The 26,989-nt window shown below is 45.1% G+C and overlaps 2 protein-coding genes across 21 annotated transcripts in view; one reads left to right on the top strand and one right to left on the bottom strand.

The window, feature by feature from the left end:
• The window catches only part of ANKRD13A (ankyrin repeat domain 13A), an 11,966-nt gene extending 9,221 nt beyond the window's left edge, over window positions 1-2,745 (bottom strand). The window contains exons 1-2 of one of the 7 annotated variants that reach the window (XM_086856103.1): window positions 2,361-2,745; window positions 1,722-1,865 (exon numbers count right to left, since the gene is read on the bottom strand). In XM_086856103.1, the coding sequence (XP_086712229.1) occupies window positions 1,722-1,817 (96 nt within the window). In that variant the 5' untranslated portion in view covers window positions 1,818-1,865; window positions 2,361-2,745. Of the gene's footprint in view, window positions 1-175; window positions 230-394; window positions 428-535; window positions 709-1,721; window positions 1,866-2,177 lie in introns of those variants that run through there. The other 6 variants (XM_086856102.1, XM_086856108.1, XM_086856105.1 and 3 more) reach the window with 6 other exon arrangements.
• GIT2 (GIT ArfGAP 2) lies at window positions 2,305-26,989 on the top strand. 14 transcript variants are annotated; one of them, XM_086856101.1, is made up of 21 exons: window positions 2,374-2,748; window positions 7,058-7,191; window positions 7,688-7,800; window positions 8,479-8,584; window positions 8,900-8,986; window positions 9,136-9,266; window positions 9,711-9,805; window positions 10,424-10,469; window positions 11,270-11,321; window positions 11,801-11,873; window positions 12,204-12,301; window positions 12,572-12,683; window positions 13,140-13,282; window positions 13,991-14,140; window positions 15,768-16,016; window positions 17,400-17,489; window positions 19,815-19,897; window positions 19,985-20,167; window positions 21,679-21,795; window positions 23,945-24,008; window positions 24,792-26,989. In XM_086856101.1, the coding sequence occupies exons 1-21, from the start codon at window positions 2,577-2,579 to the stop codon at window positions 25,002-25,004; spliced, it is 2,511 nt and encodes an 836-aa protein (XP_086712227.1). In that variant the 5' UTR covers window positions 2,374-2,576; the 3' UTR covers window positions 25,005-26,989. The 14 variants fall into 14 exon arrangements, with proteins under 14 accessions (XP_086712217.1, XP_086712216.1, XP_086712227.1 ...); XM_086856088.1 differs by lacking the exon at window positions 21,679-21,795 and having other exon boundaries at window positions 2,386-2,748; window positions 11,273-11,321; XM_086856087.1 differs by lacking the exon at window positions 21,679-21,795 and having other exon boundaries at window positions 2,386-2,748.

Below are 26,989 nucleotides of genomic sequence, written 5' to 3'. Positions count from 1 at the left end.
AGGGCATATAACATGGATTTTGGACAGCACTTTTGGAAAGGACAGAAGCAGATGGTGTTTCACAAAGCACACACAGCACAATGAGGAGTGAGGGCATTCTCTACAAGTCACTAAAATAAAAAATAAACTACACAGGCACGAATATCCAAAACATGCAAGCACAACATACTCATACCTTACACATTTTTCACTATTAGCTTAGAGATTTGAAACAGAAGAGCATCTATAACTAAAGGAAAAGGGGAAAGTCAATAGCAGAATGAGAAAGGAAGGTTATTATGCATGTTAACAGCGTTTTCTGACAGCTTCAAGTCAGAATATTTCAGAGTGGGAAAGCTTCACTTTAAAGCATCTTCACTTCTGGGGTGGAACATTAATTAATTTGCTTCCCCACCTACTGCAGCTCCAACACTGCAGCACCAAGGGCTCCAAGAGCCCCTCCCCACTGTCTTTGTTGCTGTTCCCTGGTTCCCACATGCCCAACCCCGTTTGCCACTCCAGCTGCAGCTGGGATGCAGCTTCGATCCCTTCATACATCCCTCCGGCAGCAGGAAGCTCATCCCAAAGAAGCAGGGGGAAATGTATCTTTGGAATACTTAAAAAAAAAAAGGTGGTGTTTAAAAGCAGGTAAAGGAAGTAAGAGACACATCCATCTTCACACGCTGCTGGTTTCCACAGGGAATGGAGGAAGGAAGCAGCGTTCCACAGGTGGGAGCTGCTGAGTGATCTCTACTTAACCACAAACTCTCACAGGTGTCAGAAATAAACACACAGGAGCAACGTGCCAGTGAGGTTAAAGGTTTTGTTAATGCATAAGGTGACATAAATTAGATAAAGAGTGACTGCATTCCAAAGATTCTCCCAAACCAGGACAGGAACATGCTCTAAGCAGGAATTAGTAAGTCAGGTGCACCGTTAGAGCTGCAGGTGACAGTCAGGAGGTGGCACAGCTGGTCTTGGGCTCACCTACTTGTGGTGTCAGGTATAATTAATTAATCAGCTCTGCTTATTAACTGTACCTCGCTCTAGCCTCTGTCAGAGCTTTTCCACAGCAGCTCAGCCAGAAGGATTTTTGCTGCTCGAGCTCTGCTGCAGCTTTCAGGCTATTTCCTTACGTCATCATGTCCCAGAGAGGGGACAGCTTTGTGTTTTCTACTCTCCAGCAAGGAACAATGATCCATTTTTTTACCAGAGATGCTGAAAACATTCCAATCAATATAAAAACTCTGTCCCCAATCTTGGGCAGCAACAAATCTATGAGAACTGATGGTGCTCAGCAAGGTGGGGGCTAGTTTGATGTACAGCAGCAGCCGCCGCCGCCTTTGCTGCAACGTTGCCTTCCCATTAAGATAAACACTATTTATTGCTTTAATAAATAAATTAATGTCCATCACAGCTGCTCTTCTTGAGGGACTCCGAATTCCTCCAAAGAGCTACTCTGCAGCTGCACTGGAATGCTCAGAGCAAAGCTTTAGGGAGGGAAAGCCAACGTTTAGTATGTAACATTCCTACACCTTCTTCCATCACTCCCACACCACAAATAAACAGGTAAGGAAATGCAGGGATCCCTCAAGCCCAGCGAACGCTCCTGGCAGCATCACCAGGGTGCTTCCCCTGGCACAGCAGCGAGCAACGACCACCAAACCCCGCACTGTGGCACAAGTCTTTTTGGGGCCACCAGGTCCCCCAGCAGCCCCCTGAGGGCCCTGACCCCCCTTTACCTGGTCCTGCAGCTCCTCGTCCAGCCGCCTGTAGTCGTTATTCCAGACCAGGACATGGAGGGGGAAGGCGCTGCTGACCCCGCCAGGGGAGCTCATCCCGGCACACACCTAGGGCAGGGCCCCTCACTCTTCCCTCTCTGGATGCTGGAGACCCCGAGTTACTCAAGCCCTGAGCCTTTCAGCTTCTCGTCTCTCCAGGCACCCACCTGGCCCAGGTGTGTGAGTGCGAGCCTGGGCCACAACCTCCTATGAACCCTTCACCCCTCTCCAAGGGGAGCCCCATGCAAAACCCCGCCGCGGGGGTTTCCCCTGCTGCTGGTGCCCCTCGCAGCCTCCCGCTCCCGGGGGTCTCCTCCCGGTGCCCCCTCTGCCCCGCTCCCGGGGATCCCCCCGCTCTCGCCCCTTCAGCCGTCCCCGTCCCTCTTCCCCGTCCCTCCAGGGACGGCTGGGACGAACCACGGCGCGGGCAGCAGCAGGGGGGCTCCTCGCGGTCCCCCGCACTCCACGGGCACCGCCAACCGCACGGAAAGCGGAAGCTGCTCCCCCTCCCCCTCTGCGGACGAACAGATGGAACGTCCCGCCCACAGCTGTCCCATCGCTTTCCGCGCGGGGGGAGCGCTCGGCGCTGGCTGCTCTCACCCCGCCTTCGCCCGGCCTTGGTTTCGCTCTCCCCCCCGCCATGGCGGGTGAGGGCAGGGCTGGCCGCACAGCGGCCTCTTCCACCACGCTCCCAAAGCCCCGTCTCCCCGCCGAGACAGCGCAGCGGGCGGAGGGGCACGGCCCCGGGCGGGAACGCCCTGTGCTGCGCCGCTGAACCAGAGCTCAGTTTAAGGCAGGACAGAGCCAGGAGTAAAGATGGCGGTTCGGGCGACATGCGGAGCGGCACAGGCCGGCTCGGCGCGCACGCGCGGGGCCGGCCCGGGGCTGGCGGGGCCCGTTACCGGCCCCGCTGCCGCCGCTGCCGCCGGTCCCGCGATGGCGAAGCGCCTGAGGAGCAGCGAGGTCTGCGCCGACTGCAGCGCTCAGGGTAGGCACCGCACCGCCACCGGCACCGCGCGGGATCGTCCCGCGGACCCCTCTCGGGCCGGGGGCCGCGGGGGCGTCGCTGGCCCGGGGGTGTCACCGCCCCGGAGCGGCCGCCGCTGCACCTGTGATGGGCCGGGATGGTCTGGGTGGGAAGGGACCTTGAAACTTCTCCCGTCTACCCCGTGCCATGGGCAGGACACCTTCCAGGTGCCAGGGTTGCACCAAGCCCCGTCCAGCCTGGCCCGGGACACTTCCAGGGCTGGGAGAGAACTCCGTGTCCGAGTGTCCGGGTCCCGCTGGCACCGCCGCCCCTCCCGAGCCCGGCGGGGACGGAGCTCCGGGGAACATCCTGTAGACCTCCAACGGCACGAAAGGAAATGCGGAGCTCCGCGGTGTAGGAAGGAGGAAAGCTGACAAATCCACCTTCCATCACGGGGCTGAAAGGTGGGAGGAGGGCGGAGGATGGGATTGTGTCCCTGGAAGGGACCGTGGCTCTGTCGGGGGAGTTGGGAAGGCGAGAGCGGGGCTGGGCTCGGAGCTGTTCATCCATTCCCGTATTCCCAGGGGCAGGGGAGAGCTCAACTGGGAGTTGTCCCACGGCCGGGGTTGGGTGTAGGTGTGTCAGACTTCCAAGGAAAGTTGTGCTGAGGTGTCTGGAGACGCGGACACGCTCAGGGAGCAGCGTCTGCTCTGGGCTGACACGTATCCCACTGCGGATCAGTTTGGGAGCTTGTGGAAACAGATCTTCAGAAAAGCTGTTGCATCTCCTGACCATCTGTAGTTCCGCTGTAACTAAACTGCTAAACTGTCCTGCTTTATTTCATCAGCCCCGTGTGTTTGTTCTGTCTATATCTTTTCTGTCTCTCTAGTTTTTGCTGTTTGTGTCCTGGGCAGGTTCTTCCAATATAATTAATTAATTATGCACGTACTGTAATGAATTAAAATACTGTAATGTAGATAACACTTGAACCTGTAGAAGATAGGATGTGGGAGAGGGGAGAACAACTTTTATTAAATCTGAGTTATGCTTAGGAAAATGATAAAAATTCCAAATTTACTTCCATGAAGTTACTTTCTCCTTTTAACAGAAGGAATTTTTCCCTGTGAGGTTAGTGAGGTCCTGGCACAGGTGCCCAGAGAAGCTTTGGTTGCCCCATGCCTGGAAGTGTCCAAGGCCAGGTTGGAAGGGGCTTGGAGCAGCCTGGGATAGTGGATGGTGTCCCTGCCCATGGTAGGGATTGAAACTGGGCGAGCTTTAAGCTCCCTCCAACCCAAACCAGTCTGGGATTCTGCTTGTATGCCTGTAGAAATTTGGTTTTACAATAAATGGAGTGTATTGCAATGCATGTCTCTGACAGGCAATTGTCCTGTCACACAAGGTAGCCTATCTGTGCTTTCACACATCTGGGGTGTTCTGACTTGGAGATAAAGCTGTGTGAATTGTGTTCCTTAAGCTCCTCGGGGTATCAGAATCACTGTTGGGGTAATCCTGTAACCCGGCCTTTTATCGTGACATTAGAGCACTGCCAGGTCTTTACTGATTTACTAGAAATCCGCTGGCTTATCCACGGATATAAAGAAATCTTAATTTAATCTTTTTGTAAATAAAACAAATCAACCTTTTCCTTTAGCTAAACCAGAGGGTTTGTCAGTGGGTGCAGGGGGGCTGTGTCAGGAGACCTGGGGGCTGCACCACAGCGGGTGTGCCTGGCACCTGCATTAATTAATGCTTCCCCTGGAACCTCATCAATGCCCCCTTTGTCTCTGCGGCAGAGTGTGGAGGGTTTTCTTTGACACGAGGTGATCTTACAGGAGCTCTTGTGCTGTACTTCCTATCCTGAGGCAGGAGCTCACTTCTCAAACCCACTGCTGGCCTTGTCTTCATCTCATGCTTCCTGTTTTGAACCACCCTGCAGGTTCCTGAAAGCGCCCGCCCGGCCCTGCAGCTTCTCCCCAATTGTCTTTTGTATCAAAAGCAGCGTGGGCAGCAGGGCCAGGCTGTGACCACCCCTGTGCTGGACATCCAGGCCCCTCAATTGCTTTGTCCAGTGCTGGGCCTCTTTCTCCAGGACAGACATGGAGGGGCTGGAGCGTGTCCAGGGAAGGGAACAGAGCTGGGGAAGGGGCTGGAGCCCCAGGAGGGGCTGAGGGAGCTGGGAAAGGGGCTCAGCCTGGAGAAAAGGAGGCTCAGGGGGGACCTTCTGGCTCTGCACAATTCCCTGACAGGAGGGGACAGCCAGGGGGGGTCAGGCTCTGCTCCCAGGGAACAGGGACAGGAGGAGAGGGAACAGCATCAAACTGTGCCAGGGGAGGGTCAGGTTGGACATCAGGAGGAATTTCCTCATGGAAAGGGAGATCAGGCCTTGGAACTGCCCAGGGAGGTTTAGATTCCCCATTCCTGGAGGTATCCAAGGAAAGACTGGCCATGGCACTCAGTGCTCTGGGCTGGTGACAAGGGGATGATCAGTCACAGGTTGGACTCAGTGGTCTCAGAGGTGTTTTCCAACCTCAGTGATTCTGGGATTCTGTGTATTTTGGTACTGGCTTAAACATATTCTGATCAAGTCCATAATTAGGTTTCTTAAAAATTACTCAAATTCCAGGACAGACACTTCATTGCATTGAATTTAAACCTGAAATATCATGGGACATTGGGTGTTGAGGTGGAAGTAAAGAAAACCCCCAGTGCTGACTGTTGATAATGCAAAGCAGTGCTCACAAACAGCCTGGGAATGGGCAAAGGAAAGGATCCCTAAGGATCCCATCTGTGTGTGATGAGGTTGTCTCTAACAAGAAGGGACCAGGCTCATTAATCTGGAAGGCTGCCTCAGTTTGGGTCATTAGGTTGCCATGAATGCATCTCACTCCATTCCTATTCTTCTTCTTCTTGGAAGTCAAAGTTGTTAAATAATAGAATGATATAACAAGGAGTTTGATGTGCTTGTTGTAATTTGTTTTTTTAACAAATTGATTATTTTTTTTTGTCTCACCTGCTTTAATTTGGCTCTGGGCTGGTTCTGGTGGGTCAGGAGATGCTTCTGACATGGCTCAGACAGGTTTGCCTGTATTGCCTGCAGCACACCCAGGTCATCAGCTCTGCTCAGAAACCACAGCTGTGATCACATCTCATTTGCAGGGATTCAGTCCATTTGTTGCGTGGGTCAGAGGAGACTTTTCCATGTGATGCACCAGTGCTCAGATGTGTTCTGACAGGACTCAGAAGTTCTCTCATCAGATACCAGCCTTGCCTTGTACTTGCTTATTTGCCCTCAGACTCATCCCTGCATTTGAAATTAAGATTTTTCCAAAATAAGAGATCTCGATTTCCTTTTTTATTCTCCTGAGATGTGCTAGGTCTGAAGCTCTGCCTGGCTGCTCAGTTGCCTGCTCCTGCAGGGTTCTGGCATGTTGAGTTTCACGTGTCACTGACAGAAATTGGAATTTCTTCTGGAGACTGAGCACTGAGCAGCCAAGGGACCTGTTTGGAGTCCTGTGGGCATTTATTGTTTCAACCTAATGTACCATTCCTACTTGATTTTATGCCTTTTGATGTTTGAAGCTACATAATAGCTCATATATATTATTTACTACTTCACATGCCATCAGTTTTCTTTCTGAGCTGCTTATAAGATGGTTCAGTTTGGATCTGGCGAGAGATGAAGTTATTTTGCTTGAGAAGTTTGGATTTTATTGAGCCTTTGACTTGGCACATATGTATCCTTCTTTGTTATGACACTCTTGTGTGTTTTTATTTTTTTAAAGTGGAAATTTAAAAGATGTTATGATACAGAACTGAAAACTGAGTAGTAGGGGGAAAAGCCTGAGTGCTGTGGCAACTTTATGTGTGTAGATTTGGTGTTTTTAAAAAAGATTTTTTGACAAATTTTTAAAAAACAAAAACCCACCAGAAAACCAGAGTTTTTTCAAAGAGCAGGTGGGCACTGTTGCTAGAATACTTTTGTGTGTGTCCACAAAATAACAAGTAAAGCATTTCAAGGTGATGATAAATTCAGTGTCCTGTTACGTTTAAAAAGTATTTTCACAAGAACTGCAAGCAGTGGGGCTTTTTCCCAAATTCCCACTGCAGATCTTCTCACTGTCCTGGGAATCCCACAACCTCCATGAGTGCCAGGACTGGTGTTTCCCATTTCCCCAGCATCCAGAGCCCCAGCAAGGCTGTAACATTCACAGGCTCACACAGTGGCTGAGCAGGGAAGGTTGAAAGGCAGAGCTGCTCAGTTTAGACTCAGCCTTTGCAATCCAAGGTCGTGTTGCTTCCTGTGTTTATAAATGGATGGCTTCTTTTGCAGATCCTTGCTGGGCATCCATAAACAGGGGGATCCTGATCTGTGACGAGTGCTGCAGCGTGCACAGGAGCCTGGGCCGTCACATCTCCCAAGTGAGGCATCTCAAACACACCCCGTGGCCTCCAACACTGCTGCAGGTACAGAGGAAAATGGTTTTCCTCCATTAAAACCAGATATGGTGATTTTTAAATGTAATTTAAATCACTAAACTTTTTTTTTTTTTTTTTTGAGAGGGTTGGTCCTTTTAAGCTTTCTTGCTCTAAGTTATTCTCATTTTGTTTCTCTTGTTTTGCTGTGATGGATTACTAAAGTCAGAATTATCTTTGCCTTTTAAATTTGATGCCTTTGCTTTAGCAGGTCACTTCAGCTTTTACAATTCTGCAGTGCATCTGCTTCAACCTGAATTTTCTTTTCACTGAAGGTGCTGTTGGGAAGAGCAGAGAATTTGAAGGGGTTTCTCACTACATTCCACATCATAACATCCTGAGCATGTGCCCAGTTCTGATATCCCAGCAGGTTACAGATGCTGGCACACAGAGTGGGAATCTGTTGTCTTGATAGCTGCTTGAAAATAATTACAGGTAGTTGATTAGTGCAGCCAGCAGCAAAATGTCTGTGTGTTCTGGCTTTCAGATGGTGGAAACTCTGTACAACAATGGTGCTAATTCCATCTGGGAACACTCCCTGCTGGACCCTGCCTCCGTGATGAGCGGGCGGCGCAAGGCCAGCCCACAGGATAAAGTGCAGTAAGTGGGAAATGCAGAATTGTTATCTTAGAGAGGTGTCATTGTTTTATTCAGCAGTGACAGGGCAACAAGGAATCCACAGGAACCTGTGTATGTTTGCTAGTTATTTTTTTGTTTTATTTCCAAGTATTTTTTTTTACATTTATTGAAGAAATAGGAATATAGTATTTGAATTCTCTGAATTATTGATTTCTGTTGAAGAGTGAGGACCTTTGCTTGCACTTTAGTCAAAGGAGTTTTCTTTGTCATATGCTTCAGTTAACTGAATGCTGCCAACAAAATGGAGTTTGGTTGAGGAATTAAATAAAACTTCAGAGATTTTTGTCCCTGACTATGATGCTTCATTTTAAAATGTAAATAACTGTATAGAGTAAGTATAGATCTTAAGTTGGCATGACTTTAAAGTCTGCATTTCTTTTAAAAAACAGACATCACATGCTACAGTCTGCAGATATTTGATGGTTGTAACAGACATTTTCTTTGTATGGTCAGACAATCTGCACTGAGTTGTTTTTTAATGAAAATATTTTTCCATGCCTAACTCTGCCACCAGCAACATGCAGAGTTCTTATTTAATCTTCACTTGAGAAAGTTTTCTTTTTCTGGAGCATCTGTATTACTTAATGAAAGCTCTGATATTTCTTTCCTTTCCCTTCTTGCCTGGATTTCTCTTTCCAGTCCCAACAAAGCAGAGTTCATCAGAGCTAAATATCAAATGTTAGCGTTTGTGCATCGCCTGCCATGCCGGGAGGATGACAGTGTCACTGCCAAGGATCTCAGCAAGGTCAGTGGCTCCTGGGACAGCACAGGCAAATCCCACTGACTTCCCTTGGTTGCTTTTGGCTTAATAGTTTCTGGTTTCCTGTACTTCTACATAAATAAATAAAGCTTGACTTCAACTTGAAGTCCCTTTTTTGTGGTTATCACTGGAGGTGGTGATTAAGAGGCATTAATTGAGGTGAACTTGGAGAAAACCCTTTACACAAAAGAGCTGTAGTGAGAACTCTGCATACTCTTGCTTCTCAAAGCGTGGCTGAAAAACAACTGCTGAATCACAGTTGTTGCTGCTGTGTTGAATGTAATTCTGCTTCTTTTTCAGCAACTCCATTCCAGTGTGAGGACAGGGAATCTGGAGACCTGTTTGCGACTGCTCTCCTTGGGAGCTCAAGCCAACTTCTTTCATCCCGTAGGAACACTTTTTTTTTTTTCATTATTTTGATATACAATCCATTCCAGTTCATATTATTTATGCTCATTTAAGCTGGTTCACTTTATATTTCAATCTTCTACTCAGACCTGATGGTTAAGTAGGTATTTTTTCTTAATGTCTTGCAGGAGAAAGGAAACACCCCGCTGCATGTTGCTGCTAAGGCAGGACAGACTTTGCAAGCAGAACTGTTGGCAGTTTACGGTGCTGATCCTGGCACACAAGATTCCAATGGGAAAACTCCAGTTGATTATGCAAGGTAGGAGCCCCTGATGTCCATAAATCACACAATGGACCTGCTAAGATATGTTTCTGCCCTGAAATAATTTGTCTGTTAAATAATAATAAGACTTTTTCCAGGAGTGAATGGATAAAAATGAGGAAGAAGTAGTTTCATCAGATCACAGCCTGTGTTCTGGGTGCCTGAGACATCAGCTATGATGCCAATTGGCTGTGCCAATCTAGCAGCTCACAGGAAATTAATTAGAGAAGATTTTCTGCAAGTTGAGGCTCCAGGAGTGAGGGTCAGCTTGGGAATTGCTGTAGGAATTTTACAGATGGGCTGGGTCAGACAGGGTGGAACCGGGCTGCGAGTCTGTGATGGGTTGATGCATCAAACACGTGCAGTGTTGGCTTGTACTAAATCTGTTCCTCTGACCATTTCTGTGTGTCACTGACTGCCCCTGTCCCTGTGTATGAGCAGGCAAGGGGGGCACCACGAGCTGGCAGAGAGGCTGGTGGAGATCCAGTACGAGCTCACAGACAGGTTGGCTTTCTACCTCTGTGGCAGGAAACCAGGTGAGCACAACACCTGCACCCTCAGACCTGTCACTGCCAGGTACAGGACATTCACACTGTGCTCTGTCATATCTGTGCACTACACTTGTGTCCCTGCCAAATATTCAAGTGTTGTATAAATTACACAGAACAAAAGAAAGTATAAGATGCAAGATTAGGGGTGATGCATTTAAAATTGGGATAAAACTGCAGGGTTTTAAAGAGACATAAATTAAAACCAAAATTCCTTCCTTATTTTCCACAAATACATATTATTTATATACTGTAGAAACACTTCCAAGTATTTTTTTCTAATTGAAATGCAACAGCAGGGGAGTGTTCTGTTAAGTGGATGCCTTTTGAGTACAAGGACACTTGCAGATTTTTAACCATAAAGGTAGCTGTGTTAGAACTTAATTTTCTTTTTTAATGGAATTTCAATAAAACTAATAAGCCTTAATTGGAATATTTGATAACACCTGGAAATCATGAGCCTTCTTTCATAACTTGCCTAGTTTCCTGTAATTGGAAATTGAGTAATTACATGCAAGATAAATTATTTAGTGTTGCCTGATGCTTATTATTGAAAACTGTAGGCCAGTACCAACCTAGTAAAGTGCAATTTGTTTTCAACTCTAGAGCACAAAAATGGGCAGCACTTTGTTATACCTCAGATGGCAGACAGGTAAGTTACTGATTCCATCATATGTCTGAAAACATCAGAGTAAAAAAACACTTATAATTAAGTTTTCTTTCATTTCTGAAACACCTTTTAAGCTTGTTGCCATTCTAGCTTTTTAATGTGTGCCTTTATTAGTCTTGAAAGCTTTTTTTTAATAGAAAGAATATTGGGTTATCAACAAAATCAGAAAATTATAGGAGCTGATTGTATTTACTAAAATGCAGGGAGAAGGTGAGGCATTTCTGTGAAGGCAGCACACATGGGGAATTCCTAGGAAATAGATTGTGGAAATAATTTAAGGACAAATTGAGTATTTTTCTGATTTTTGTAATGCTTTTAACTTCTGGTTGTGATCAATGAAATCATATTTGTATAAGAAGTATCAAGTACTAATTTTAAGTTCCTGTTCCTCTTTTATTGCTGTGCAATTGGAAATAAGACGGCTGTAAGTAAACCACTGTCCAACCTCCTGCTTGTAAAATTTCTGTGAAGAACTTTAGTAACTTAGTAAAAGTTGTGTGGGTAAAAACCTGTGGGTATTCACATCCCATAGAATTTTTGGTATCATTCCATTTTAAATTAAAAAACTGTTGGGAAAGAAAGCTTAATAGTATGTTAATTCTGATATTATAGGAGCAATATTAATAACATCAGTGTGTTAAAAGGAATGCAAAAAATACTGAAATATTAGGAGACTTAAGGTAAAAGTCACATTTTAATCACTGAGTTACCAAAATGTAGACTTTTGATATTTGGAAGCCATGAAATGCTGTAGATGTAATGATCACTTTTTGTTTTCATAGCAGTCTGGATGTATCAGAACTGGCAAAAGCAGCCAAGAAGAAGCTTCAGTCTGTAAGTTAATCTCCTTTTCTAGATGTGGCAAAGTCTGCACTTCCTCTCTCAGGCTCCCTAGCACAAGTATCTCTTCACCCACCTGCTGTAGGAGCAGCTTGAAACACACAAGTATTTTGTGAACCTTCACTGTTCATTAAAGTCCACATCTCCAGTTGCATTTGGTACCTCATTCCCACATTGCCTCTGCCTCACCCCAAACACAAAATGTCTTTTTGTGGTCAGCTGGGAGAGAAAAAAAAATTCCATTGACCAGGAAAGGAGGAATGTAGAACAGGGTGGTTGTCTCTGTACCTAGAAATGGGGTGGTCATACATGTCTGCTGCCTGTGCAGGCTGAGAAAGGAGCACTTCTATGGATTATAGAGGCTGGAGAGAAGAGCAGAGTTGTGCTCTTACATTTTCTCTTGTTATTTGCTGTTATCAGAGATCTTACTGCGTTTCATTTCTTTTCAAACTGTAATTCTCCTCTACCCTTAGCTAAGCAACCACTTATTTGAAGAACTTGCCATGGATGTGTATGATGAAGTTGACAGAAGGGAAACAGATGCAGGTGAGTGGGACTTTCTGGAATGAAATAAAACAAGTCTGGATTGTCACTTTACATACAAGATGCCAATCCAAGTTCGTGTTCTGTTCAAGTGCTTCTGTATTCAGCAATTACTGCTGAGGAGAGTTTCTTTGTCTTGCATTGCCTGAAGGGGATGTTAATTGAAAAAATCTTGTGTTTTTCACAAAGTAGAGAACCCTCTGGGGAAAAAGCTTTCCTCTGAATTGATGGTGTTTGTGTTTGAAATTGCAGTCTTTTATTTGACAAAGAAATACTGTCAAGCAGTACAGGAAGCTTATTCCCTCTTTTTTTTTTTTTTTTTCCCTGGAGCAGTTTGGCTTGCTACTCAGAACCACAGCACACTCGTGACAGAGACCACTGTTGTCCCTTTTCTTCCTGTAAATCCTGAGTATTCTTCAACCAGGAATCAGGTATGAAATCTTAACACTGTAAAAATCACTTAATAGCCCAGGTAATTAAGTAGGCCTAAGTAATATTGCATTATTGCAGTTCATTATTGTAGAACAGTTTCCATCTACTTGGAAAGAGGTTATAATAATTTCACATTTAAATCATACTTTTTGCAATAAATGTAGTTGAACAGTCAGCTCCAAGTGTGTAGTCTTAGTTTTTCCTGGGAACCTTGCTGTTCTTCTGATACAGGATGTACTTTTCTTTCCTCTGCATTATTCTGTATTTAGGGAAGGCAGAAACTGGCTCGATTTAATGCCCACGAGTTTGCTACATTGGTTATAGACATTTTAAGTGATGCCAAACGAAGACAACAGGGGAATTCTCTCACTGGTTCCAAAGGTGAGTGAGCTTTTCCTGTCAGCTCCTTTGCAGGCACTTCTTCACTAGTTTAATCACTCCCAGAGCTCCTCAGCAGAGCTGGATTATGAGAGATATATATATTGTTTTCATATATTTCTTTCCCTCTGGAGAGAAAATACCAAAAAAAAATATTTCTAACTTTTAATATTTCCCTATATTATTCATTTGCATGCTGACATCCATTTGTCCAATGTAGCCTGTTGGGTTTTTTTCATTTGTATGAATTCTATTAAGCTGCTAAATTATTCTCACCACTTATTTTAACTTGCCTAAACACTTGGAAGCAATAAAAAGACAAAACCATAAAACTGTGAAGTTTTGGACAGTAATGATTCATTCTTCCTCAGTGGATCTAAATTATTTTTTTTTTTCAAAGTATGAACTTCCATTTCTTCTCCAGACTTACTAGTATCTGTTTCATGTGTTGATCTGCAGAAAATGTGGAGCTTATACTCAAATCAATCAGCAATCAGCACAGCAGTGAAAGTCAGGACAATGACCAGCCTGATTATGACAGTGTTGCTTCAGATGAAGATACAGATCTGGAAACAAATGCAGCTAAATCAAACAGGCAGAAGGTAGGGTTGAAATAGTTATAAACCCCCCAAGTGTTTTGCATAAATTATCATAAAATCAATATTTTAATTAATTAATTTTGTAATCATGCCTCATAGTCTGTGAACTTTCTAAAATGAAATGTTGTTGCCTAAGGAATTTTTATTGTAATAAAAAAAGCCTCTTTAGAAAACTAATGTGTATGGCTGGAGATAAGATAGATAGATTTAATTGCATAGATTAAATAATTGGATCTGCTTAAAAGCTCTGAATCAGTGATTCCATGGTATTTCACAAATATTTACTGCCTCCTACTGAAGAAATACTCCCAGCAGACCAACAGTGTCCAAGTGAGTGAAACCATTCCTGGAGTAATGCAGAAGGGCATCAAAGGCAGTAAAACCTGGTGGTTCTATTTTGATCTTCCCTGGGATATGCACACTGGATATTAAACAGTCTGTCTTGTATAATTTTGAAGTTATTTATTGCATATTTTTTTCAAAAATCCATGTAAAACAGTATTTGAAATGCTGATGCAAATGTTTTTAGAGGAGCTAATTGACATCAGATTGCTTTTCTAGAGATTTCAAATTATTCTGGTTAATGGATTTTATTAATTTAAACTTCATTTGAACTGTGATGCCTTTAAAGTAAGTACATGAAAAGCCATTGAAATCTCATGGTCTAGTTTTCTTCTTCTTAATGCTGTATTTTTCTCTTCCTTTTCCTAGAGCTTGGATTCAGACTTGTCAGATGGACCAGTGACAGCCCAGGAATATATGCAGGTTAAAAATGCCTTGGTGGCTTCTGAGGTGAAGATTCAGCAATTAATGAAAGTGAACATCAATCTGAGTGATGAGCTGAGGATTATGCAGAAAAAGGTAACAGAGAAACCCCTCCCTCCAGCTCTTGGGTATCTGAAGTTGTTAGAATAAAACTGCTGGAACTGAAGGTGAAATAATCCAGTATTAGGATAATGAGAAAACTCATTTTAAAGTGAAGCTGCTTTGAAATCAGACATGAGACTATAAATTTATGTGCAACACATGCTTTGAATGTTGTTTTTTCGTGGTGCTGGTGGTGATCCAGCCCTACAAATCATGAGGATGATTTGACTTATGTCAAAACTTTGACATCAGTTTTCCAAGTGACAGGACAGTTGTTGCAAGTTTTGGGTGTTTCTCCTGTCTTGCTTCAATATAAAACATCAGGTTTAAAATATAAATATCAGGTTTAAAAAATTAGGAATTAAGTGCTGGCAGACTTTGTCTTTGTGCACTTATCTATATTTTTGTGGGGTAAAGGACAATTTATATCTGAGTTCACTATCCTGTCTGGCTGGCTAGAAAGGGCTGGCTGCTTCCCCTCAAATGAATCCCTTTAACTAGCATTAAAATCCTGTTTTCCAAATAATTACAGTGCTGCAAGAGTCATATGTAGAGGAAGTTGTTCAGGCTGCAGGGTGGACCCACTGTTCTGTGGCAGAGCAGGGATTTTGGAGAGTGGTGGAACTGTTTGCACCTGAGGCTGAGCTAATTCAGCAGATTGGAATATCCCTGTCTGTTGAGTGCCAACTCTCTTCTGTTCTGTTGGAATTGGAGATTTCAGGGTGTTTCCTTGGCCTTTCAATAGCTTGTACCGGTTTCAGCGTTTCTTTCACGTCAATTGAATTAACTTTTCACTTACATTGGGTTTCTTTAGACATATATAATCATTTAGAGGAAAAAAAAGCCCCTTTGGGACCTATGAATTGATGAGGCTTTAGGATATTTCTGTTGTGTAGCAGAAGGGAAATCCTTGCTGTTCTGCAGTTTTTCTTCACTGCATCTTTTTTTTCTGATGTGTTAATATAGCAAACTTATTCCAAGTCCACAAAATAATCAGAATTGGTGCATTTTTACTATCAAATAAATACATAATAATAAAAAAGCTTTAAAATGTTTTCTTGTTGTCTTCTTAGATAGCAGTAGCTGATGCCTAATTTTCATAAGCTAAACTCTCTCCCTGCTTTGCAGAGCAAGCTCAAGTCCCTTTGTGCTGCCTCTGGTGTCTGTGCTGCAGTTCTGGCATTGTCAGATTTCACTGGCCTTATGTTAAAGTCTTCTAAGTCCTTGTATTGGCTGCTGCAGTGGATCCCTTTGCTTGGAAAACTGTTGTGTTGGCAGTCCTTCCCCCACAGCCTCATTCTGTCCCAGGATTCCTGTGCCAGTAGAGCGGGCTGGAGGGAATGGGTCATGTGTTTTGAGCTACAACAGCCAATTTTAACATCTAACTTAGTTTACATCCCAGCAGCTGCTGGAAATCAGCACCTAAATAGTTCCAGATCTGGAACAAAGGTGTTTCTATGCTCATACCCAGCAAGTCAAGTAGATTTTGAAAAAGAAATGAACCCCCAGCCAGCAGTACCTGGATTTTCTAGTACGGCTGACAAGCGAGTGTCGCGCGGTCGCTTTGCTTTCGGCACTTGCTTTTAGGAAACCAAGTCCCACTGCTAAACATTTCTTTCAGCTCCAAACGCTACAGAGTGAAAATACCAACCTCAGAAGACAGGCCACAACCAATATCTATCAGGTGCAAAGTGGTTCTGAGTACCCAGACCCCAGCAGCAATTCCTCCCTAAAGCGGCGCCCGTCGGCCCGGGGCAGCAGGCCCATGTCCATGTACGAGACTGGCTCGGGGCAGAAGCCCTACCTGCCCATGGGGGAGGTCACCTACCCAGAAGAAAACATCACCAGGCTGCAGCCCTTCCCTCCACACGTGAGTAAAATTGCTGCTGCTTCTGCATTGCCTGTCATGTTCAGCTTTCCTGTCTCTTCCGGCTCTGCTCGTTCACTCAGCTTCTGCCTCAGAGGGAAAAAAAAAACAAACCAGGGGGAATAAGAACTGTGAGAATTGTTCATGTTTGCTGTATTAACATGTCTGCAGGAGCCTGATGGTTTGAAAAGCAGAAGCTATAACAGTTCTGGAATATGTAAACTGGAGCTTTTGGCTTCTGCTCACCTGTTTTTTTAACCACACTCTATATATATATATATATATATATATAAAACATATCAATATGTAATTGAAAACCAGGAAGGCAGGGGAAATACTATTCCAAGAAGGTAGGTAAAGTTAATGTATTTCTGGAGATAAACACACCGGTACCAATATGTGGAACTTTATAACCACCTTACAAAAATAAAATAAAATGGAAATATTTTCCCCAGACAACCAATTTCTAATTCTGAGTTTGGAGCTGGAGGCTGGAGATGGTTTAGATCTGCCAGTCAAGAAGATTCTTCTGGTTTAGTATTTTCCTGTGTGATGTGGAGAGGGAGTTCTCTGTTGGCCAGAGCGATTTTGCACTGAGGTGTTCACACTTTACAGAAGTGACCCAACACACGCCAGTGCATTTAATTAACAGAAGCAGTTAATTAATTAGCACAAATAATTTTTTGTTTCACCTTCTTAGATTACCCTGTGGGCTGGAATACAGGACAGTATCTTTCAGACACAGATTTAAAATGTGTGGATTTTTGACAATATCTTTCCCTCTTGATAGCAATGTCTTGTATTTCCTTCCAGTTAAATCATTAAGAACTTTAAAATGTATTTTGAACTTACCTTTTGCATGATGGAGGGCAAATATTCCATGCACATTCCACAGAAGACAGCTGAATGCACCAAGAGAATCAGTCTCCGCCTTCAATTAAGTTAATTTAAGCTATGAAATCTGTATAATTTTAAATTATATTGTCATGTTGATACAATGGCAGTTCTGGCAGCAAGAAATTTCATCTGTGTGAGAATAGTGTTTGCAAAATGTGACAGTGCTTTGTATAGGTCCTTTGGTTGTTTGGGTGGAAATTTGGATAGCAGTAGCAGTTCTGAAGCATTGATTTGTTGTGTGGAGTTAGTTAATTTGGCATGTGGTGAATTTTTTTTATTCTCCATGGAATTTGGCACCTCTGGAATCTCAGTATTAGAATGGGCATGAATTCAATTGTATTTTGAAACAATTAAGTCCCCTCAGCCTAAGTCAAATTCTCAACATCATTCTTGCTTTATGTCATCTCCATGGTTTTAAGAATGTTCCTTTAATTTCAGTTAAGAGTTTGTTTGTGTTTTGGTTTTGGTTTTTCTGTTTCCCATTTTTAGATCGGGAGGAGTGCGTTTGTGACCTCCTCTTCATCTCTACCTTCCTTCCCCTCCACGCTCTCCTGGTCGAGGGATGAGAGCACACGAAGGGTTAAGTACCTTCCCAATCGTTCTTCTCCCTGGAGGAGGTGCCAATCTCCCCAGAACCACATCCTCTCTCTTCCCCCTCTCACTGCCTGGCCTTCCAGCCTGCATGGAGCAGAACTTCCTCCCTTCCATTCCTGCTGCCACGAGCTCTGGGCTCTTGCCTCTCTCTAACTTCACATCTTCAGCCTTTAACACCACGCACAGGTCACTTGTTCAGCTGCACAACAGCCCCAAGACAAGCTGGCTGCTGTTTGGACAGTGATTTTCCAGGCTCACTGATATTTCTAAGCCAATGTACAACTCTCCTGCTGACTAAAAGCACTGCATGAGGCCCAGCTTCAAAGCTGCTTTCTTTGGGGGCCAGTGGCATGCACCAATCCAGGTGGTCCTGACTGACTTGTTTGCCTTACAGATAACATATTTTGGGGTTTAAATGTTTACTTTGGTCTCTCTCTGCCAGGACACAGAACCTGCTTTTTAATTATTTTTGTCCCCTTTTTATTTTGACTGTACGGTGTTTGGACATATTAGTCCAGAAAATATTAGACTTGCAAGTAGGTATAGAAGAAAAAACTTTGAAGGGAATATCCTGCTTGGCCAAATGGAAATCTGGTTTTGGCTGCTCTCTGGTACTGGAAACTTGTAGAGGGTTTGGTTGATTGTTTTTATTCTACACTGATTCTATATTAGTGATTCTGTAGTATCCTCTTCTTGTAACTGATCACTGTTGTTGGTAGAGCTTTGCTGCTATTAGGATTGTTGTCTCTGTACACCTGGGAGAGGGGAAAGGTCAGACTCTACATAAAGTAGTTTCTTATCTTCAAAATACGTATCACTTTTACAACTGATCTTTACCAGCTGTCCTGAGAGAGGAACGTTCAAAAAATGCTGGTTTTTTCCTTCTGTGCAGAGTAATTTTAAAATTGAAACAGGTCCCTAACTCCAGGTGCTTCGCTTAAGAATTGATGGGTTTAAGATCAGATGAATGCTTAACAAATGTACTGAATCTCAGTGAAAACCAGTTCCTGGTCACATTTTTGGTCTGTCCTCGAGGCAGAAATATTATTTGGTAAGCAGATTCCTAAATGTTTGGGTCAGGGATGCAGACTGGAGGTGTCCCTTACAGTTTAAGCCTCAAGACTCCCTTGTGATGACTTCAGGGTTCCTGTAAGAGCCCCAGGGCTGGATGGTAGGGCTGTGAAGGACCCTGAGCTGCTCTTCCTGTGATCAGAGTGACAGCAGTGTGGTGTATTTGACGCCAGACACACTGTGCTCAGCACCTGGGTGAAGCTTTGCAGTTTTTAGAAAACTTGAGGAAGCAGATGTGTGCTGAGGATTTGGCCTCCAAGCTCATTTTGGTGTCCCTTTCTTCATTCAGCCTTTGCTCTGGGATCAGCCTCCCACTTTGCAATGGGGCTGCAGAGCTCAATCCGGCCTCTGCTTCCCTGCATTCCTCCTGCTCTCATTTCAGCTTCCACTTTGGAATTGGCCCCTATCCTCCTTTTGACCCTATTCTTCTGTGCCCCTCTACTCTGATGGATGGGCTTCCTGCCCTTGTTTCATCCCATGCTCTGGGGCACAACTCTCACTTGGTCTTCCAACTCTGTACCAATATTAAGCATTCAATGGGCCTCAGTTCCTCACACTTGGGCCTCCCACCCTGTTTTGGGCTTCACTTTACTGTGGGTTTTAACCACTCTTGTGTTTGCCCCCAAACTGTAATGAGCTCTGGGTCTCATCGGTTCTGTACGTGCCCTCAGTCTTCCATGTGTGGTTTGGGCTCCCACATCTCTGTCTCCTGACTTTATTTTGGCTTTCCCATTGCCACAGTCTTCAGCCCTTGTTTTGGGCTCCCATTTTGCAGTGGTCTTCCCAGGGCCAGCCTCCCACCACTTGCTTTCCACTCTGCATTCAGCCTCCCCACCATGGTCTCTGCCTCTGCTCTGCTCTCTTGATCTGGGGTTCTCTTTTTCTCTGGGGTTCTCTCCCTCTCCAGTGGTTCTCATTGACCACTGAGGCTGCTGTTTCATGGTGCTGCTTCTCCATTCTGGTGGCCTGTCAGAGTGTGCCCCTGGGGCAGTTTCAGTGGCAGGGAAGGACTCTGTGCTCTGTCTGTCTGTCTGTCCTGCCATGCTGGGTGTTCAGGGGCTGGCAGTGGTACAAGCTGAGCAGCAGCCTGGCATGGGGAGAGGGGCATAGCAGCTCCAGGGTAGTGTCTTCTGCAGGAGCTGTTGTGCAAAGAGCAAATCCACGTGCACAGGACGTGGCTCTGGCACAGCCCAGGGCTGCTCTTTCCTGCACAGGCTGAAGTAAATCTGTTCCTTGCAGGGCTCGAAGCTGGAGAAGCAGAGCAGCGTGTCTGAGAGCGACTATGACAACCCCACCACCCCCGTGGAGCTGGAGGAGCCGGGGTAGGTGCTGAGACAGAGCTGACACAGCTTGGGGGTGACAGGAAGCTGCTCTGTCCCCAGACCAACCCCTGCTTTGCTCCCCTGCAGGTCGGGCAGGAAGGGCCGGCAGCGCAGCGTCATTTGGCAGGGGGAGGGCTCCATCCCTGAGGACACAGACTCAGCCCCCAGCTCCAGTTTGCCCAGTACAGAAGATGTGATTCGGAAAACTGAGCAGATCACCAAGAACATCCAGGAGCTGCTGCGAGCAGCACAGGAGAACAAACATGACAGGTAAGGAGGGAGTGCTGGAAAAGCTCTGGAGTTGGTGAAAAAACAAAGGAAATTCTTCAGGTATTTTCACCTTGTAGCACAGGTGAAAGTGAAATACAGCCCTGCTATTTCACACCTATAAAATGTGTAGGTCTGTCGTGTTCCCTGGTGTCCTTAGTGCCACAGGGCAAGTTGGAGTTGAGTGACCAGCCCTTTGTGAGGTGTTCTGGCTGCAGTGCTGCCTGCCCTGCCCTTAACTTGTAAGTCCTGCTGCAAAATGAGTGTTGTATTAGACACAAATCAAATGTGTTGCACAAAACTCACTCCAAGGTTTTCTTGGATCTTCACCCCTCTATGTCCATAGGTAATTACACCCTGCAGAACGTGATAGTAACACCAAGCCTTGCTTCAGGGGTGCAAATTGTGAAAGAGGGAGAATTTGGCTTTCCTACTGAAGTATTAGTACAAATTGTGTACCAGCAAAAGGATTTTGGTTTTAGATACAGACCCAGCTGAGTAAGCAGAACACTGACTGAGCACATGAGGCTGCAGCAGCTTCAGCTCCCTCAGGGAAATTCTGGCCCACCTGAACAATTTCCAGAATAGCTGTGGGTGACTAGGAGTGATACTGCCCTGCTGATCATCAGGTGGTGCTCCCCACACAGCTTTGTAGAAGGCTGTAAATCAAAGCTACAAATTCCCAGGTGTGAGCACATTTTGGAGCTGGAACACTCTGGGCTCCAGCAGACCTGGTCCTGCAGGCTGGCAGATCTGGCTCTGCTGTGGCCCCAGCTCGGTGCCCTCTGTGCCTGGGAGAAGCAGCAGCGGTTTGTGTTGAGCCCTCACTTCCTGCCTCGCTCAGAGAAGTGCACAACAATGGGGCCACTTTTGTTCTGTGTTTTTTCCTTCTTGTACTTTGCTATTTTTAGCAGGGCCGGCGTGGCCTCTCCTTCTCAGGCCGAGTGACGACTTCTGCCGTGTTTGTGCTGAGCTCATTGCCCTTGGCGTAACCTTTTCCAGTGCAGTCTCTTGTTGCTTGTTTCACACAGAGAAGCTTTAAATGAGTGTAGTTTTTATGTGTATCACACTATACAGGATGTGAATTTTTTCTAAATCACTGAAGGAAACAATGCAGCATACCTGGCTTTCGTTGTTGAATTGATCAGGTTTCTAAGAAATCTGTTATGCTGCACTTTTGTTTTCTGTGCCACACGTGGAGTGGAGTGTTTGCCTATGCTTAGATGAGTGTTACCTTGCAAAACACTGAACTAGGAAGCTGCTGTTTTTGTTTTCCTCTTCCCTGGCTTCCTTAACACAGGGGAATGCTTCCTTACCAAAATGAGGTACTTGAGGATGTAATAACACATCCTCCAAGCTCGTGCTGGGAACGCTGTAGAGAAAAACCATGTGCTGCATAGATAACTGGAGAGTAAAAAATGCGATGCAAGAATATCATCTATTAATGAAACCCCTTCTTCCTTTTGTTTCTCACTCTCTCCCATCCCTCTCCCTGTGCTCCATGGGCTGAGCAGGCCCTTGGAGCGTGGGGGCACATCCCAGCTCAGACACAGCCTCGGCACGCGGGTCCCCGGGGCTGAGCGAGCGCCCCAGCAGCCTCTGACCAGCCAGCAGCCCGGCCCTGCCTCCTGGTACTCTGGCCTCTGTCCCTGCCTCCCAGGCACAGTGTCCTTTCTCCTTCTCTCTGCTGCCTCTTTCCCTCCCACTCCGGCCACAGGGGGTCATGGAAGGCGATGCATGAAATGCTCCAGGGGATGAGGGAACTGCAGGCAGCCCCTCCAGGCCAGGGGTGTGGCACAGCCCCTTGAGCTCCCAGTAGTTAGCAGTGAACAGAACCACAGCCTGGAGCTGGGGCTGGCTCTGGTGTATTCTTCTCTCTCTGTTCCTTTTTTTATTGTCTGTCAAGATAAATTAAATTACAACTCTGTTGGCTCATGGAATCACAGAACAGTTGGGGTTAGAAGGGACCTTAGAGCCCACTTTGTTCCACCCCCTCTATGGGCAGGGACACCTTCCACTAGACCAGGTGGCTCCAAGCCCCATCCATCCCAGCCTGGGACACTTCTAGAGATCCAGGGGCAGCCACAGCTTCTCTGGGCACCCTGTGCCAGGGCCTCATCACCCTCACAGGGAAGAATTTCTTCCTTAAGGAAGAAATCTTTGAGGTTTGAAGGTCCTTCCCAACCCAAACCATTCTGTGATTTTATGAACAAAACACATAGTTGCTGCTTCTTTCCGCCATTGCAAAAGCAGCAGGAGTTTCACATTCTCAAGGTGGAACATTCACACCTGACAGCTGAGGTCCCTCAAGTATTTATACAGCTGGGGGTCAAATGAGATCATTTGTATCCCAAATCCATGAAAAAAGATATGTGCTTATATGGTATCTTCCAACCTGACCAAATTATTGTTTGTTAATGCCTAAAATAAAAGTGACATTTGTGTGAGAGGCTTTTTAAAACAGAACTGCCCAGGTTCAAACCCCGGCCAACAAATGTCAGGCTTGGAGGAAGAGATTAACACAATTTACTGCTAATGAGGGATTCCTTTTCCAAGCTGTCACTACTTGAATATCTTCCTGATGTCTCACTGGAATGTGTGCAAACCCAACACAGTGTCAGAGCATCTCACAAGCTCACAGTGAGTGTTTAGACATTAAACTAAAACCATTCCTCCAGGCCACGCTGAAAACTTTGCAGCTGACCTAGAGAACATACAATGAAATGTGTGTTGTTCACCTGAGTGTCTTATTCAGGTTATTCTCAGGGCTTTCTCTGCCTTGTTAGTAAAGGGTTTAATCAGTAAATTGACTTTTTAACGAGATAGGGTGCAGGGAGCAGATTATTCATTAACTCCACAGCAGAAGAGGAATTGAAGTGAACTTGGAAGACCTCTCTCCACTTTTAGTTTATTTGGAAGAACTCATGTGACTTGAGACACATGGAAATACTCCTTTTAAAGCAATTTTCCTGCATTGCCAAAGTGACCCCAGTGTGTTGTTTCTCTCTCAGTGCATTTGCAAGTGACTGATTTTTTTGCACCTTTGGTGTTGCAAGAAGATCAAATAAATAATGACTGTGGGGGTGGGTTTGGGGGCTCTTTTTGCTTGAAAGGGCACTGACCTACCATAACCCACACATGCTGAATAGTTTTCTTGAATGCTTTGTGATTTTTGAGATTCTCTTGCTTAAGATTGGATCATGTGAACTAACACTAAAATTGAATCTTTGAAGCATAAAAGTGAGTATTTTGAAATGAGAACTGTGAGAGAGCACACTAACACTGCACTATTCACAGCAGTTTATGGTAAATAGTTCTATTTTGAAGAGACCAGTTTTTATTTTGTGTATAAATCAGAAGTGAAATCTATGAGCATTTATGGAATCTGCCTTTGTTTTATGAACTAACTCATCAGAATTAGTGAATATTTAGTCTAGAACCCACAGACTGTGAATGCAGTTGGTAGTTTGGGGATGCATGTGTGTGAGAACTCTGCCTTGTCTATTTATTGGGTATTAATTAATCCAAGAAGGCATCTTGGTGTTCTGAATTTGCACACAAACGGAGACATTCCCGACAATGTTTTACATAAAAAGTATGGACAGTTATTCCTTCAAACCAACTCTGAAGAACAATGAAAATCTAAGAAATACTTTTGCACTGTTGGTTAAGTTCCTGCTTTTTTGTGAAGTCACGTGGTTGTTTTTAAAATAAGTCACTGAGCAGGGAAGAGGGAAAGGAGTCTCTACAAAATGAATAACCCAGGGCATCTTTCTGCAGCTATATACCGTGCTCCGAGAGAATACATGTGGCAGTGACAGAAATGGCAGCTTTGTTCCCAAAAGTAAGTACCTGCCACCATCAGAACGGTTTCGGCCTCGTTCCTCACGTGTCCTTCAGAATGAAAATCAGAAATTATTTCCCTTCAAAATGAAAATGGTAGAGAGAAATGATGGGGTTATGATGGACCTGTGTATTTATTAGCATGGGAACTGGGAAGGGCTAAAGTGTGAGTGCAGGCCTTTAATTGAACTCTTGAATGTAAAACTCTTTAAGAATTGCACAAAACTGGAGGTGCTTGGATGTGGCATGAAGAGTTGTGTGGTTATATGGGAATTTCACCAGACTCATCACCCCCTTTTCCATCTCAGTGCCATTGCCTGCATTTCTTTCCTGCAGCCACCTTTAGATCTGCTATCCATCCATCAAAGTGATCTGTTTGCTCACAGCAGATTTAGGGAGTGAAATCCCCACGACTGAGTTCTTGTAAAGTCTTACTCACCTCTCCAAAACTGCGAGGAAAGAGCCAAGGCTGCTGTCCCGCCTGCATCAATCGTCCTGGACATGCTGTCCCCTCCTGCCAGCCAGGACGTGGGCTGGGACAGTAAACAGGCACCAGAAATGTGCATGAGTAATTTCCTAAGGGGAGGGCATGGAGCAAAACTCCCTGCCTGCTGCCTGGCAGCCTTTGGGAATCACCCTGAAAGGAGAAATTCTGGCTGCTGCCACGAGGGGAAGGCAGGGCTTGTCCACAGCCGCCCCGCATCAAAGAACCCTTGTGAGCACTCCCAGCTAATTAAAAGGTTGTGTTGTTCTGCCTGTTCCAGCGTCTGTTTTCCCTTCCCAGAAGCCCAAGTCGGAGCTGGTGAGGACTTCCCTGCGCCTGCTGACATCCAGTGCCTACAGACTGCAGTCGGAGTGCAGGAAAGCGCTGCCCGCCGAGCCCAGCCCCGCGCCCGACATCCAGCTGGTGACACAGCAGGTCATCCAGTGCGCCTACGACATCGCCAAGGCTGCCAAGCAGCTGGTCACCATCACAACCAAAGAGAACAACAACTGAGGCACTCGGGGCTTTTTACTCTGGGGTTTTTTAAAGGTTGGATTTCAACATAAAGGTGTGGAACTATGCGCATTTTTACGAGGAAAAAAACTTCGAGGGGCAAGAAGCTTTTTTTTTTTTTTTTTAACTCAGTATTATTTTTGCATGTTTTCTAACAATTTTATGATTAATTTAACCCACTGCCTTATTTTGTGCCTGTGTTGCCAGTGTAGTTATGGGTAATAGCATGTTGCAAGTAGCTGTCGAGCCACTCTCACGTCCCAGCGCTGTACCGAGCTCTTGTAGATGTTTCCTTGGGGCCACGTTCTGCTTTCAGGTCCTGCTGGTGGAACTGCTCTGACACCTCTGCACGGATGGGAGGGCATCATCTCCATCCCTCCAGAGCCTCCCCTGCCAGGATCCCGCTGGCTGAGGCTCCCCAGGCTCCGGGACCGCTCCCAGCAGGAAGAAGGTTTGTCCTGGTAACGGGGTACAAGCCCAACGTTCTCTTTTCCCATATCAACTGTTGTGCAATATGTTTTTTTTTTAGTCTGCTAAACCAGTAGTAGCAGTAGTTGTGGGCATCCAAGCTTGTTATGTGTAACTCTACAAGGTCTTTGTCACTTTATCTGTTTTGGAAGGAATTTGAAACTTAATAGTTATTTCTTTTAGTTGTCACTATGCCATTAATATATATGTTTGATGTTACTTTAGGGCATTAGTGGTTAAAATATTATCCTTTGTTTCTGAGTTAGCAATTCATTGTTAAGTTTCCTGCAGAATTTTCCTGTCATCTTTGAGGCACTGTCTCGTTTGCAGCAGCATTTCTCAGTAACTCCAGATGCAATTTCACTAAAGATTTCTGTGCTCATTAACAAAAAAAAGGAAGTTAGAAGAGTGCCAGTGCAAAAGCAGCTGTGTCTGCCACAGCACATAACCTCTGTACCTCAACATATCCAAATGTGAAAACATTTCTCATATCTCCTAAGATTTTTATGCAAATCTTTCAAAATTTGACGGAATAACCCCTGCCAGGCTGCCTGGCCCCAGTGTAACAGTTCACAGAAGTGTGTCAGTCCATAATTTCAAAAATGAGAATATTTTTGGGAGTCTGAATTTCAGGTGGTGCAGGAAATCACTGATTTTTGCCTCTGCCTGTGTCCCATTTGGAAGCATTGTCACTGCTCAGGAGCCAGCCATGGTTTGTGTGGATATATCCAAGCACAAGTGCCACGGCAGTGCTGGATTCCTGGTGCTGTGTGGCTCCCAGAGTCTGAGGGAGGGAAGGAATGGAGAGAGGAGATGACAGCCCAGTAAATTAATGTTCTTCATTGGGGGTTTTATTTCCTTTCTGCCCTTCTGAACCCCAGAAGCAGCTCTAGCCTGACAACAGGCTGGGATTAAAACTGCAAATTACCTTTGTGAAACCTACTTCAAAATCATGCAATTGGTAATTAATTAAATACATTGGGATTCATCTAGGAACTTTTCCTTAAATTGTCATGGCTGAAAGGCAGCAGATGGTGTTTTTCAGTCTCTCAGGACAGCGCTGTGTGCTGTTCTTTAACATATCTTACCTGCTTTCCAAAGCAGGGTGACACTGAGTTATGGTGTAATTTATCACTTATTTAAACCTGTCTTTGATCCAAATCCAAGGGACACTTTAGTAACTGCCAGCCCCTGCTCCAGCTACGCTGAAATCAGAGTGGTCCACACCCCACAGGAACCCCCAGCAGCAAGTTCCTGAACCCTCCACTCACAGCATTGCAGTCACAGAGTTTGTAGCACCTCAAGTAACAAAGGTGTGTTTTTCTTTTAGGACTAGATTTCCTCTTGTTCCCCTGTAAACAAACTTGCTCTTCCTTTACAAAATGCTGCAGAGGAAAGGAAAAGCTTTTTTTGCCTTTTTCCAAACCTTGTATTTATCAGTGTCATTCTGTCTGTACAATATTTTGACTTTTAATCTTTTGTTTACAGTATTACTATAAAATGCAAAAACCCTTTCA

This window comes from Cyanistes caeruleus, chromosome 18 (genome assembly GCF_971803275.1).
Source record: "Cyanistes caeruleus chromosome 18, bCyaCae1.hap1.1, whole genome shotgun sequence".
Taxonomy (NCBI): domain Eukaryota; kingdom Metazoa; phylum Chordata; class Aves; order Passeriformes; family Paridae; genus Cyanistes; species Cyanistes caeruleus.
The sequence above is the reverse complement of the archived record's forward strand: the minus strand, read 5'-3'. Positions and strand labels throughout refer to the sequence as shown.

Bases quoted from the DNA above. Each gene is read 5' to 3' on its own strand.
- GIT2 (XM_086856101.1), top strand. From the start codon at position 2,577: ATGGCGGTTCGGGCGACATGCGGAGCGGCACAGGCCGGCTCGGCGCGC. The intron at 7,192-7,687 runs GTACAGAGGAAA...TCTGGCTTTCAG, and splicing joins GGCCTCCAACACTGCTGCAG to ATGGTGGAAACTCTGTACAA. The intron at 9,267-9,710 runs GTAGGAGCCCCT...GTGTATGAGCAG, and splicing joins ACTCCAGTTGATTATGCAAG to GCAAGGGGGGCACCACGAGC.